Source organism: Schistocerca serialis, chromosome 10, assembly GCF_023864345.2.
Source record: "Schistocerca serialis cubense isolate TAMUIC-IGC-003099 chromosome 10, iqSchSeri2.2, whole genome shotgun sequence".
Lineage (NCBI taxonomy): Eukaryota > Metazoa > Arthropoda > Insecta > Orthoptera > Acrididae > Schistocerca > Schistocerca serialis.
In genome coordinates, this window is record NC_064647.1 from 179639079 (window position 1) to 179654849 (window position 15771).

A 15771-nucleotide genomic window follows, 5' to 3' on the forward strand; every position below is an offset into this window, starting at 1 on the left:
TCATTTGGTTGGGATGTTTTGGATCACTTCTTGACTTGACACCTTTAGATTATCCCTGATGGCAGATATGAGTGGAATTAAATTTTCAGCAAACAATTTTTTTTAAGTATACTTTTTCCATTAAAAAGAAAACTACTACACCTACTTTCTGACCATACCTTTTTCTCTCTGTGTGTGTGGGTGTGGGTGGGTGGGTTTCACATTTTCTTTTTTCTGTGCAGTTCCATAGAGTATGAGGTTCTTGCAAATTATCACTTTTTGCAGTATGTTAAGGAGCCCTTTATTTAAATAACTCTTCAAGGCCTTACCACAGTAATACTTATTTTGTACACTCCAATTAGTTCATGAGATAAAACAGCCACAATAAGTAAAAGTTCTTTTGTTAATTGCCAACATAAACAAAACAGTTGAAACTTGTAGTAAATTGATAGTAATTAAGTAATGTCAAACTGCTGAGAAATAGCTAGAGACAGTACCTTATGGTCTGTGGCCATTGGCTTCTACAGACTAGTTAGTGGCAACACACACTGCTTCTCCCTCAGTGCAACAGAAATTTAAGTCCAGTTATGTCGCAAATGTTAGTACTTAACCATTTCCAAAGTTTAAAGATTTATACATCAATTGTAACTAGAGTTATTTGTCACTCTGCAGGTGTGTAAAATATTAAGAAAAGAGTTGTTTGCTCTGTTGCTACTTGTTTAACTGTTTAATGTGTCACAACATTTTGGAATGTGAATGGGAGCATTCAAAGTGTCATGGCAGCACACAGAACTTGTGATAAAAAACTGTCCGCCACTCACAACAGTGGAAGAAAATCTAAATTTGGTTGTAGAGACCATGGAGTAGAGAGTTACCAACAAGCAGTTAAGCATCTGTCTGAACCTTAACAAAAGAGGGCATATAGAATGTACAAAATATAAACTATTGTTCACTGGTAGCAAGTTATATGATCAGATGTGTGTACTTAAACACTGTTCCCAACCACAAAATGTGTCTTATGTATGGAGATAACCAGAGGAAGTTTACAATCCAAACTGATCTCTTCCAACTGTGAAAGCGCGGTGGTGGTTGTACAGTGGTTTAGTTGATAATAATGCGGTTTTCAGTCAGTCGTAAGGATAAGTGATGTGTGAAACCCTTTTAAGTGACAGTGTTCGTTCATTGGTGCTGTCAAACAACATTTTCTGTGTGCCTCGTATATTTGCACTGTGTGTGCCACGTGAAAGTAAGCTCATACCCTGAAATACAGAAGCAATATACAAAACTGGAGGGATGTGACTTTAATTTTTTACTTCAAACTTCAGTGACCTCTAAAATGTAAATCGGTAAATTTACTAAGAGGAAACAAGAAGCTGTATACATCTACATCTACATCTACATCTATACTCCGCGAGCCACCTTACGGTGTGTGGCGGAGGGTACTTATTGTACCACTATCTGATCCCCCCTTCCCTGTTCCATTCACGAATTGTGCGTGGGAAGAACGACTGCCTGTAAGTCTCCGTATTTGCTCTAATTTCTCGGATCTTTTCGTTGTGATCATTACGCGAGATATATGTGGGCGGTAGTAATATGTTGCCCATCTCTTCCCGGAATGTGCTCTCTCGTAATTTCGATAATAAACCTCTCCGTATTGCGTAACGCCTTTCTTGAAGTGTCCGCCACTGGAGCTTGTTCAGCATCTCCGTAACGCTCTCGCGCTGACTAAATGTCCCCATGACGAATCGCGCTGCTTTTTGCTGGATCATGTCTATCTCTTCTATTAATCCAACCTGGTAAGGGTCCCATACTGATGAGCAATACTCAAGAATCGGACGAACAAGCGTTTTGTAAGCTACTTCTTTCGTCGATGAGTCACATTTTCTTAGAATTCTTCCTATGAATCTCAACCTGGCGCCTGCTTTTCCCACTATTTGTTTTATGTGATCATTCCACTTCAGATCGCTCCGGATAGTAACTCCTAAGTATTTTACGGTCGTTACCGCTTCCAATGATTTACCACCTATGGCATAATCGTACTGGAATGGATTTCTGCCCCTATGTATGCGCATTATATTACATTTATCTACGTTTAGGGAAAGCTGCCAGCTGTCGCACCATGCATTAATCCTCTGCAGGTCCTCCTGGAGTACGTACGAGTCTTCTGATGTTGCTACTTTCTTGTAGACAACCGTGTCATCTGCAAATAGCCTCACGGAGCTACCGATGTTGTCAACTAAGTCATTTATGTATATTGTAAACAATAAAGGTCCTATCACGCTTCCCTGCGGTACTCCCGAAATTACCTCTACATCTGCAGATTTTGAACCGTTAAGAATGACATGTTGTGTTCTTTCTTCTAGGAAATCCTGAATCCAATCACAAACCTGGTCCGATATTCTGTAAGCTCGTATTTTTTTCACTAAACGTAAGTGCGGAACCGTATCAAATGCCTTCCTGAAGTCCAGGAATACGGCATCAATCTGCTCGCCAGTGTCTACGGCACTGTGAATTTCTTGGGCAAATAGGGCGAGCTGAGTTTCACATGATCTCTGTTTGCGGAATCCATGTTGGTTATGATGAAGGAGATTTGTATTATCTAAGAACGTCATAATACGAGAACACAAAACATGTTCCATTATTCTACAACAGATTGACGTAAGCGAAATAGGCCTATAATTATTCGCATCTGATTTATGACCCTTCTTGAAAATGGGAACGACCTGCGCTTTCTTCCAGTCGCTAGGTACTTTACGTTCTTCCAGCGATCTACGATAAATTGCTGATAGAAAGGGGGCAAGTTCTTTAGCATAATCACTGTAGAATCTTAAGGGTATCTCGTCTGGTCCGGATGCTTTTCCGCTACTAAGTGATAGCAGTTGTTTTTCAATTCCGATATCGTTTATTTCAATATTTTCCATTTTGGCGTCCGTGCGACGGCTGAAGTCAGGGACCGTGTTACGATTTTCCGCAGTGAAACAGTTTCGGAACACTGAATTCAGTATTTCTGCCTTTCTTCGGTCGTCCTCTGTTTCTGTGCCATCGTGTTCAACGAGTGACTGAATAGGGGATTTAGATCCGCTTACCGATTTTACATATGACCAAAACTTTTTAGGGTTCTTGTTTAGATTGTTTGCCAATGTTTTATGTTCGAATTCGTTGAATGCTTCTCTCATTGCTCTCTTTACGCTCTTTTTCGCTTCGTTCAGCTTTTCCTTATCAGCTATGATTCGACTACTCGTAAACCTATGATGAAGCTTTCTTTGTTTCCGTAGTACCTTTCGTACATGATTGTTATACCACGGTGGATCTTTCCCCTCGCTTTGGACCTTAGTCGGTACGAACTTATCTAAGGCGTACTGGACGATGTTTCTGAATTTTTTCCATTTTTGTTCCACATCCTCTTCCTCAGAAATGAACGTTTGATGGTGGTCACTCAGATATTCTGCGATTTGTGCCCTATCACTCTTGTTAAGCAAATATATTTTCCTTCCTTTCTTGGCATTTCTTATTACACTTGTAGTCATTGATGCAACCACTGACTTATGATCACTGATACCCTCTTCTACATTCACGGAGTCGAAAAGTTCCGGTCTATTTGTTGCTATGAGGTCTAAAACGTTAGCTTCACGAGTTGGTTCTCTAACTATCTGCTCGAAGCAATTCTCGGACAAGGCAGTCAGGATAATGTCACAAGAGTCTCTGTCCCTGGCTCCAGTTCTGATTGTGTGACTATCCCATTCTATACCTGGTAGATTGAAGTCTCCCCCTATTACAATAGTATGATCACGAAACTTCTTCACGACGTTCTGCAGGTTCTCTCTGAGGCGCTCAACTACTACGGTTGCTGATGCAGGTGGTCTATAGAAGCATCCGACTATCATATCTGACCCACCTTTGATACTTAACTTAACCCAGATTATTTCACATTCGCATTCGCTAATAACTTCACTGGATATTATTGAATTCTTTACTGCTATAAATACTCCTCCACCTTTGGCGTTTATCCTATCCTTGCGGTATATATTCCATTCTGTGTCTAGGATTTCGTTACTGTTCACTTCCGGTTTTAACCAACTTTCCGTTCCTAATACTATATGCGCACTATTTCCTTCAATAAGAGATACTAATTCAGGAACCTTGCCCTGGATACTCCTGCAGTTTACCAATATTACGTTAACTTTTCCTGTTTTTTGGTCTCTGAGGACGGACGTTCTTTATCAACGATGATAATGTCCTCTCTGGTAAGCCGTCAGGTATTTTATCGTTTCGCCCAAGGGGGGGTCCCTCTAACCTAAAAAACCCCCGTGTGCACGCCACACGTACTCTGCTACCCTAGTAGCTGCTTCCGGTGTGTAGTGCACGCCTGACCTGTCTAGGGGGGCCCTACAGTTCTCCACCCAATAACGGAGGTCGATGAATTTGCAACCATTATAGTCGCAGAGTCGTCTGAGCCTCTGCTTTAGACCCTCCACACGGCTCCAAACCAGAGGACCGCGATCGACTCTGGGCACTATGCTGCAGGTATTAAGTTCAGCTTGCACTCCGCGTGCGATGCTGGTTGTCTTCACCAAATCAGCCAGCCGCCGGAAGGAACCAAGGATGGCCTCAGAACCCAAGCGGCAGGCGTCATTCGTTCCGACATGTGCTACTATCTGCAGCCGGTCACACCCAGTGCGTTCAATAGCTGCCGGAAGGGCCTCCTCCACATTACGGACGAGACCCCCCGGCAAGCACACCGAGTGCACACTGGCATTCTTCCCCGACCTACCCGCTATTTTCCTGAGGGGCTCCATAACCCGCCTAACGTTGGAGCTCCCTATAACTAATAGGCCCGCCCTCTGTGACTGTCGGGACCTTGCCGGAGAATCGGCCACTGGCCCAACAGGCGAGGCATCCTGTGGTGGCTCGGAAACGATGTCATCACCACTAGGAAGCACCCCGTACCTGTTGGAAAGGGGTAAGGCAGCTGCCACGCGGCCAGATCCCACCTTCGCCTTTCGGCCAGGCACGCGCGAGCCCACCACTGTCCGCCATTCACCCTGGAGTGATGGCTGACCGGTAAGATGCTCACTGCCGGAAGACGCAGCGACATCAGGGGTTCCATGTGATTCCAAGGCCACCGAAGTAGGCATAGGTCTCACCACAGTTGCCCCAACGCCACTACGAGCCGACGCCTGCGCCTCGAGCTCGATGAGCCTAACAGACAAAGCCTCCACCTGCCCCCGAAGAGTGGCCAATTCTCCTTGCGTCCGCTCACAACAACCACAGTCCCTACACATGACTATGTTTACCCTACTCTATACGGTGACAAATTCCCAAGATAATCTTCTGATGAGCTACTCTGATAATCAAGAAACACTCACTGAAATACGAGACGCGAAAACTACGCTAGGTTTTCCCAGAAAAACTATTTAAAAGCTAAGCGCAGCAAATAAGTACAAAAACGCTTTATACAAACAGTACTCGCTGCTGCTGGTGCTCTCGCTCTGGCTGTCACAAGACAACTGCTGATTCAAGTGACTAGTGGCTAACGGCCGCGAAACAAACAAAAGACGGTTTTAGGGCGCTTTCTGTTCTAAACGATCAAGAAAACACTAAGAAATCTAACACGAAAACTACGTAAAGTTTTTAAATACAGTTAGAATAATGACTGTGACAATAAAAATGGAGGAACTCCACCTTAAAAACTGAAATAGCAAAACGTAGTCATGCCTGTGTAACAGATGTGAATCCTGTGCTAAGGAGTGAGATGATATTTGTACAGCATATACTTTAGATGTAGACTTTGTGTATTTTCAATTAGGTATAACTAGCATTTGGTATTTTTCTAATGATGAAAATGAAGTGAAACATTCTGTTTTCTTTCTCCCCCAGCCGAAGATGACCGTACTGACAGTAACAGGTGTCTTCCGGGACATTGCTAAGCAGAAAAGTTCTCATAGACATTTCTCACGCACTTTTGTCCTCCAGAGACGAGAAAATGATGAATATCAAATTACTAATGATATCCTATATATCTCAAATGCAGCTACACGTGAGGCAGAAGTAAGTAAATCACATAAAATCATTTTTTAAAAAGTGTAATATATGTATCCTTATAGAAGTGTTGTCACTTTTATTATTCCAATCATAGGAGACACATTTATGACGAGAGATAGTATGAAATTTGGAGTTTGTAAGTGAGGTGGATGTCTTAAGACTGGAAAGTTTGAAAAATAAATGTGTAAATCACTTAGCAAACAATTTGCAATCCACTCACCTCTTCTTAACACTGCAATGTCACAAAAATATGTCCAGGTTAACACTTTTTAGGCCTGTGTGTGTGATCCCACTATGAGCCTAACAGCACCACAGTCTTTGAGGAACTGTAAATCGACAGATCTAGATCAGCTTTCTGCCCTAATATTACTATAATAAATTTAGGTTTTACATAAACCTCTCTCTTTATCTGCAGTATGTGGTTAATAATACTACTGCACTTAGAGAACTACCAAAATCCAGCAGCTGTAATTGAAACACTCAACTCTAACAGGATCCCTTAAACATACCCAGCAGTATAAAAAAAGAAAAAGCATTCATAATAGCTCTGAGGATCTCACAATCTCCCTTCAACATCCCAGCAATATATAAAAAAAAAAGAAAAAGTATTCCTAACAGCTCTAAGGAAAGAATGATCGAAAGCTAAATGAAAATTGGATGATGTAGTTTTCAGAAATTCCCACTTTAAAAAACCAGATAAAGAATGCAGCGCTTCCTCCAGCTAATTATTAGCTCCTTTGTCTTACATGAAACTGCAGCCAAATACACTCCTGGAAATTGAAATAAGAACACCGTGAATTCATTGTCCCAGGAAGGGGAAACTTTATTGACACATTCCTGGGGTCAGATACATCACATGATCACACTGACAGAACTACAGGCACATAGACACAGGCAACAGAGCATGCACAATGTCGGCACTAGTACAGTGTATATCCACCTTTCGCAGCAATGCAGGCTGCTATTCTCCCATGGAGATGATCGTAGAGATGCTGGATGTAGTCCTGTGGAACGGCTTGCCATGCCATTTCCACCTGGCGCCTCAGTTGGACCAGCGTTCGTGCTGGACGTGCAGACAGCGTGAGACGACGCTTCATCCAGTCCCAAACATGCTCAATGGGGGTCAGATCCGGAGATCTTGCTGGCCAGGGTAGTTGACTTACACCTTCTAGAGCACGTTGGGTGGCACGGGATACATGCGGACGTGCATTGTCCTGTTGGAACAGCAAGTTCCCTTGCCGGTCTAGGAATGGTAGAACGATGGGTTCGATGACGGTTTGGATGTACCGTGCACTATTCAGTGTCCCCTCGACGATCACCAGTGGTGTACGGCCAGTGTAGGAGATCGCTCCCCACACCATGATGCCGGGTGTTGGCCCTGTGTGCCTCGGTCGTATGCAGTCCTGATTGTGGCGCTCACCTGCACGGTGCCAAACACGCATACGACCATCATTGGCACCAAGGCAGAAGCGACTCTCATCGCTGAAGACGACACGTCTCCATTCGTCCCTCCATTCATGCCTGTCGCGACACCACTGGAGGCGGGCTGCACGATGTTGGGGCGTGAGCGGAAGACGGCCTAACGGTGTGCGGGACTGTAGCCCAGCTTCATGGAGACGGTTGCGAATGGTCCTCGCCGATACCCTAGGAGCAACAGTGTCCCTAATTTGCTGGTAAGTGGCGGTGCGGTCCCCTACGGCACTGCGTAGGATCCTACGGTCTTGGCGTGCATCCGTGCGTCGCTGCGGTCCGGTCCCAGGTCGACGGGCACGTGCACCTTCCGCCGACCACTGGCGACAACATCGATGTACTGTGGAGACCTCACGCCCCACGTGTTGAGCAATTCGGCGGTACGTCCACCCGGCCTCCCGCATGCCCACTATACGCCCTCGCTCAAAGTCCGTCAACTGCACATACGGTTCACGTCCACGCTGTCGCGGCATGCTACCAGTGTTAAAGACTGCGTTGGAGCTCCGTATGCTACGGCAAACTGGCTGACACTGACGGCGACGGTGCACAAATGCTGCGCAGCTAGCGCCATTCGACGGCCAACACCGCGGTTCCTGGTGTGTCCGCCGTGCCGTGCGTGTGATCATTACTTGTACAGCCCTCTCGCAGTGTCCGGAGCAAGTATGGTGGGTCTGACACACCGGTGTCAATGTGTTCTTTTTTCCATTTCCAGGAGTGTAATAACACCAGCTGCTGTCATGCTAAAGTGTTGAAGACTGTTTAATCGGACTCATAGCCATCAGTAGTACTCCAGGTCAGTGTTTCATCAGACCTGCTATCCTGCCTCCTATTTCATGATTTCTGGGCAACTCTCCAAATATGGTAGACTTTCAGTACTGTGGTTGCAGAACTATTGGCTTGTTTCTTGCTCAAAATCATTCCACTGGTCCAGCCCCTCTAAGGCTCATAAATTACTCTCTAGTTTCTGGTTCTGCTGATGTGTCAGCCAGAATAATAAAATGTTGTGCTGTCTCGATGTTACCTTTGCAATCTGTCGGTGAGTTAAGGAGTGTCTCCAGAAAACTGTAGAATTCACTCATTACGCTAATATACGATCTATATTACAGACTGATTTCAGTCCTTCCCTTGTTCTCAAAAATTTTTGAGAAAATAGCTCATAGCAGAATAGTGAACCATTTTCTGAATATAATTTGTTAACGACAACTCAGTTTGGCTTCTGTTAATATTTCTGTACTGTGCACTCACACAAACTGAATTGTAGGACAACTAAACAACAAAAATACTCTGTTGGCATTTTCTGTGAGGTTACTGAGCTCTATGACAGGGTGGATTATAAAATTCTTTAGCGGAAACTAAAATGATACGGGATTAAAGATCTTCCCCTCACCTGAATTTAGTGATATTGTAATGACAGGAAACAAATAATCGCATCTGCAGCTGATACGAGGGAATAAAAGTAAATTGAGATGTTCTCAGCCTGCCCCTTTTCTTTGTCTACATAAATGTTTTACAAGGGACATCGAACGACTCTTCCAATACTCTAATGTTTGCTGTAGACATCTGAGATAATAGTGGAATGAGCTTTCAACTGGTTCTTGGCCAACACCTTAACCCTTAATGTTGCGAAAACTCATATTAATCCATTCCTGGCAAATAAAACTCACTTTGAGGTACCAGAAATAGATATCAGTGGGCAGAAATATTCCAGATGAGCTTCATGTGTGAAGTTCCTCGGTATGTAGATGCATAATGAAGTGGTACAAAGAGGCAGATAAGTTAATCAAAAAGTTTAGTCCTGCCTGTTTTGCGTTCATAAACTGGAACTGTCATAGTGTTTTGACCTGCAGGCAATATTCCTAGCATACGTGACACATTTGCACTCATTTCTCTCCCGCGGCATAACCTTCTGGGACATTGCAAGGTGAAAAAAGTGTTTTTCCTGTAGAAATGTGCAGTAAGAATATTGTGTAAAGTTGATCACTCCCTAATGGTTAATAAAAAGACCGAATTTAGGGTGAATGCTGCCTCATTAGCCACTCTTCCTACAATACGAGGTGCATTCAAGTTCTAAGGCCTCCGATTTTTTTTCTCCGGACTGGAGAGAGATAGAAACATGCGCATTGTTTTAAAATGAGGCCACGTTCATTGTCAATACGTCCCAGAGATGGCAGCACCGTACGGCAGATGGAATTTTACCGCCAGCAGTGAGAATGAAAACTGTTTTAAACACTTAAAATGGCGACGTTTTCCTTACTTGAACAGCGTGCAATCATTTGTTTTCTGAATTTGCGTGGTGTGAAACCAATTGAAATTCATTGACAGTTGAAGGAGGCATGTGGTGATGGAGTTATGGATGTGTCGAAAGCGCATTCGTGGGTGCGACAGTTTAATGAAGGCAGAATATCGTGTGACAACAAACCGAAACAACATTGGGCTCGCACAAGCCGGTCTGACGACATGATCGAGAAAGTGGAGAGAATTGTTTTGGGGGATCGCCGAATGACTGTTGAACAGATCGCCTCCATAGTTGGCATTTCTGTGGGTTCTGTGCATACAATCCTGCATGACGACCTGAAAATGCGAAAAGTGTCATCCAGGTGGGTGCCACGAAAAGCTGACGGACGACCACAAGGCTGCCCGTGTGGCATGTTGCCAAGCAATGTTGACGCGCAACGACAGCATGAATGGGACATTCTTTTCATCAGTTGTGACAATGGATGAGACGTGGATGCCATTTTTCAATCCAGAAACAAAGCGCCAGTCAGCTCAGTGGAAGCACACAGATTCACCGCCACCAAAAAAATATCGGGTAACCGCCAGTGCTGAAAAAATGATGGTGTCCATGTTCTGGGACAGCGAGGGCGTAATCCTTACCCATTGCGTTCCAAAGGGCACTACGGTAACAGGTGCATCCTACGAAAATGTTTTGAAGAACAAATTCCTTCCTGCACTGCAACAAAAACGTCCGGGAAGGGCTGCGCGTGTGCTGTTTCACCAAGACAACGCACCCACACATCGAGCTAACGTTACGCGACAGTTTCTTCATGATAACAACTTTGAAGTGATTCCTCATGCTCCCTACTCGCCTGACCTGGCTCCTAGTGACTTCTGGCTTTTTCCAACAATGAAAGACACTCTCCGTGGCCGCACATTCACCAGCCGTGCTGCTATTGCCTCAGCGATTTTCCAGTGGTCAAAACAGACTCCTAAAGAAGCCTTCGCTGCTGCCATGGAATCATGGCGTCAGCGTTGTGAAAAATGTGTACGTCTGCAGGGCAATTACGTCGAGAAGTAACGCCAGTTTCATCGATTTCGGGTGAGTAGTTAATTAGAAAAAAAAATCGGAGGCCTTAGAACTTGAATGCACCTCGTATATCTGAATGCTTGGACTCAGGAATGTAATTTCTGTCTATTTTAATATTTGTATCTGATAGATATGGATTTTACCAGTACCCACAGACTGCTATTAGTTGTTGTAAGGTAAAAATGCTTTGTTGGAAGTAGGGGGTAAACACAGTATCCGGAGTCATATAGGAGGTGGAGGAGTAGCTGTAGCGTTTTTGTTCTAACATATAAGGAACAATCAAATGAAAACAGGATAGGTGGGGGAAAAAATGGACAAGTCCAAGTAGATCTGGCGCTCTCAAGGTTCCATACAAATTTAATTATTGTTTATAGATGATGATGATGATGATGATGATAATTTTGTGTGGCCGAATTGCTTCTCAGTTTCCAGGCATGTATTTTCCCACTAGACCTCCAGGCCTGACATGTTCCTCTACACTCTTAATGAGAGTGTTTGTTAATATAAACGTATGTGATATATTAAATTATTTACACTGCCAAGGAACCATAGATCTTAGTATTTGACATAAATGTCAACTTGATACCTATATCTGTGCCTTTGAAGGAGGAGTGTTAGCAGACATACAGACAGTCAGCAGATGTCAAAAAATATTTTTTTATAAGATATAATTACAAATTAACATTATTTGAATTTTTCCTTTACTTTTATTGCGAAACTGTTTCTTGTAAAATTTCATGATTCTAGATCATTGGGAAGTACCCTATAGGTTTTGATGACTGAGTTTGATGGCCGTATCATTTTATTGTGTTTACCTGGCATAAATTTCAACTTGAAAGCAATGAATGGGAAGAATCTTACAGTTTTAATTATTCACTCTACAAATATTGAACTATAGTCCAGATCTTTATCACTGTTCATTACATCAATGTATATATAATCCTTTTTTAAGTATGTATATTTCGCATACAACTGTATATATCTCAATCTGTAAGTCCATCTACAATTGCATGTAAAATTTAGATAGTAGGTATGTAATTAATAAAACAGAACAGATTGCTTGTTTAGCCCATGAAACATGGCAAATCAATATACTCTAATATTTGGCAATATATACTGTTCAAAATGTTTGCTAATATACTGTTGTAATTCATCATTGTGCACAATTAATGAAAATATGTCTTTCAAATCTTGTTATGGTGCTGAGTGATACTCAATAGTTACCAAATAATGTTTACACTTCTGTGGTTGGAAACCCTCTAGGACTGCACTACTTTGAGCTAATCTTGTTATAAGACTGGTACCTTTCCCAACCCCCACCCCAGACTATCCTCCTGGTGGAGGGTATTTGCTGCTTGACTGGAGAATAGTGGTATTCATCGATTGGACAGAACAGACACCACCAGCTACACCACCCCATACCCTGAAAACAGGTACCTACCCCCAATTGTGGGATGCTGTCAGAAAGTATAGTGCAGTTACCTAGTTCAATTTCCGGAGATAGATGAAACTTGCAACTATTGTACTAAATTGTACACATGCTTATTCAAAGGTTTCAGAGACAATTGCTCATTTCTGTAGAATGGGGATGGATACAACTTAATAAGTAAATACAGCTACCCCTACCGAACAAAAACCTCATACAACCCATACCATTTCATTAAAAACAAAGTTACAATGTATAATGCCTTTCCCTGCAGTAATTATTCAAGCTTCATCTACTTTCCCATAAAAAAGTTAGAAATCACCCCACAGCATTTGAGAAAGAGTAAAACAGTCCATTCTACATTTCAAACGTTTACAAACTTCAAAATTATACAAAATTTTATCTTTTCTGATGATCCAGTAATAGGTCTAGCTCAATATTCTGTATTATCTGGCCATCTAGGACAATATTTCTATTGATCAAATACCATAGAAAAGTTAAAGTTTTATCCACTCACAATTCTTACAATTGCTTTGGGATGCCATGTAATCTTGGACACTGTACATATCCTTATCCTTTCCTGTCTCTGGGTCAGATAAAAACGACTGTTTTGGGTGCAGCATCTTAATTATTAAGAATGGTCTCTCATATAAAAGATGAAATTTGCTTATAATTTTTTCACATTTTTCACCATTTTGTGACTCCTAACTGAAACCAAATGGCCCACCTTGTACTGTATGAGTGTACCTTTCTCCTATCTCCTTTTCCTTCTCTCAGCATCTCTCATTAGCAAATCATTCAAATTATTGTTCCATGACTCCTATGTACCATCGTCCTCCTGTGGCCATTCAACCCATTTTGGGAGGGTTTCTCATTATATATGTCCTCCCTCTATTTCCATTAAGGAAACCTTTGCAACTGAGTGCGGCAACTCACTTAGTACCCTTTCAAATTCTCTCACCATGTCTGCCCATTTTGAATGTGTACCAAAGCAATAAGTCCAACAAAACCTGCCCAACTCACATAGAATTCTTTTAACTCTGTTACTTTGCGGATGATATTTAGAAATTAATATATGGTTCACACCTTCCCACACCAAAAATTATTTGAACTGCCTTGCTATGTTCCATTATCCGAAAGCAAATATTTTGGTTTACTCACATTTTTGAAATGATCTCTTAGTTTCATTATACCATTATTTAATGGGTGTAATTTTTTAGTTTAGCTAAGCATTCCAACACCACAAATATATGTGTCGTTCCTCCCTGGCCTGTAGGCAGTGGATCATAAAAGTGCACGGCCGATATATTCTACAAATTGCTTGGAATGCTGGGATACAATGCAGTGTGGACGCCAATAGTTTGTACCCTAACCTTCTGACTTGTCTCACAGGATCTCAGAAGTTTTCTAACTGGGCAATTCATATTCTTAAAGTAGTAAAATTTGTTCATATGCATTATACATTTCTTTGGATTGAAATTTGAATATCCTATATGAACATACCAAGTTATTAAATGAATGCTATTTTATGGGATGCATAGTAACCATCTATGTGAGTTGTATTTCTTATGAAATTAAATAATGTCAAATTTCCAGTTGTCCTTTGTATCACTATCACTATGACTTTGGCTTAAGGCCTCAATGTATAACCGTGACTGTCCTTGCAGTTCACTTTCTAAGTTTCTACAAAAAAAATTATGTCTTTTTCATATGTATTTACTTTCAGAAAAAAAAAACAGCAAATTTGTCTCCATCCCTTATGAATTGGTATGATTGGAGACATGCGGTGTTGAGACAGTGCATCGGGTATTACATTATCTTTCCCCTTTACTTATTTAATAGTAAAGTGAAATTCCTGTAGAAAGAGAGCCCATCATGTTAGCTATGTTGAAGTTTGCTCTTTAATAGAAATGTTAATGTACTATGTTGAAGTTTGCTCTTTAATAGAAATGTTAATGTACTATGTTCTGTATGTATTACTGTCTCATATCCCTCTAGTAGTTATTTAAATTTCTTGAATATGCACGCTACTGACAATGTTTCCTTTTGAAAATTCTTCATGACAGTGTATATCCCATCTCCACATTGTGTTCTGTTTTAATAACTTTATCAAACTTGGTACATTAAGCACTGAATTGGCAGTGAATTTTTGTAGAATCATACCATACCTAAAAAGATGTGAATTGTTTTTATTAGTAGGTTCTGGGCACTTCATGTTAGCATCTAATCCGTGTGGATCTGCCCCAATACCAATAGTATTGACACCAAGAATTTCACCTCTTTTCTATTAAATTACGATTTTGACAATTTAATGGTGACACCTAAGTACCTAATCTCGTAAAAAAAATTCATCCAGTGTTTGCAAGTGTTCTTCCCATGTTGTGGATCTTATAACAATGTCATCAACATTTAGCAACACTTTACTTCCTAACTCGTTTCCCAATTCTTTATCCAAAGCTCTTATAAAAGAGAGACTAGGCGAAATGGTAGCACTTCAAATTGGTACGATCTTCCTTCAAACAGAAATGCCTTATACTTTGCGAATCTTCGTGCAGGGCAATCTGCCAATAACCTAATATCAGATCCACTGTGCTGATGTATTTTACTCCTTCAAACTTTGCAAGCAGTTTCTCTGTTATGGAGAGTCTATCTCTCTGGCTCTGTTATTCTGTCTACAGTTCATCCCTCCAACACTATACATACATACATTACCATCTGGTTTTTTAACAGTGACTAGTTGATCGTTATAACAGCTAGACATTTCTGTAATGTTCTTTCAGTTTCTTTTTGTACTAATGACTTCGTTAGTACTGGTATGGAGTAGAGTCTGACATAAAATGGATTGTGTTGTTTAATCTTCAACCTACGAACAAAGTCTTTAATAACACCTGCGCATGTTAAAATGCATAATAAAGAAATCATATCTTCCTTTTCCTCAATGCTTAGATTCTTTGATTTGTTGATGTTATCAATCGTGTCTGCCTCATTCAAGTGTACCACATCTGAGCCATAACTGGTGCCTGTAATTCTGTTTTAATGTAGTTTCTGTCAATAAAGCGAGTTTTAATCTGCCTGTGTTCCTCTGTGTGAACTGAATGACAGGCAAGTCATCCTCTGTTAGAAATTTTAACAATAAGTTGTTGTCATACAAAAAGTCTGTACCTAAAATCATAGGTATATTTAAACCTTTTACTACAAACATTACTTGTTGAAATATGTATGTGTTTAATGTAAATTTGATAAATAATTGTGCATTCACCAGTTTGCTTGTCATATCTGTTATTCCAGTTATCTGTATTCCTGTGACTGTTAGCTGAAGAAATGCATTTAACAAATTATTTTGCTTTAAGAAATAGTGATTACTACTGATATGTCACTACCAGAGCCTAAAATGACTTCCACAATTATGCACTGTAGAGTGCATGTGAATTTTGATTTCATACATTCTTTTGTTTGTGTATTTCCTTCACGTAGTAAGACATCTTTTACACTATGCCCATAATTGTACCTAATTAAGCTAGGACAAATTTGTTGTGGCTCACTTTCTAGT

At 41.3% G+C, this 15771-nt stretch overlaps 1 protein-coding gene across 1 annotated transcript in view; it reads left to right on the top strand.

Annotated features, from left to right (window-relative positions):
* The window catches only part of LOC126424776 (nuclear RNA export factor 1-like), a 234497-nt gene that overhangs the window by 200079 nt on the left and 18647 nt on the right, over positions 1-15771 (top strand). Inside the window, exon 13 of the mRNA XM_050087536.1 lies at positions 5857-6027. Within this exon, the coding sequence (XP_049943493.1) occupies positions 5857-6027 (171 nt within the window). The remainder of the gene's footprint in view (positions 1-5856; positions 6028-15771) is intronic.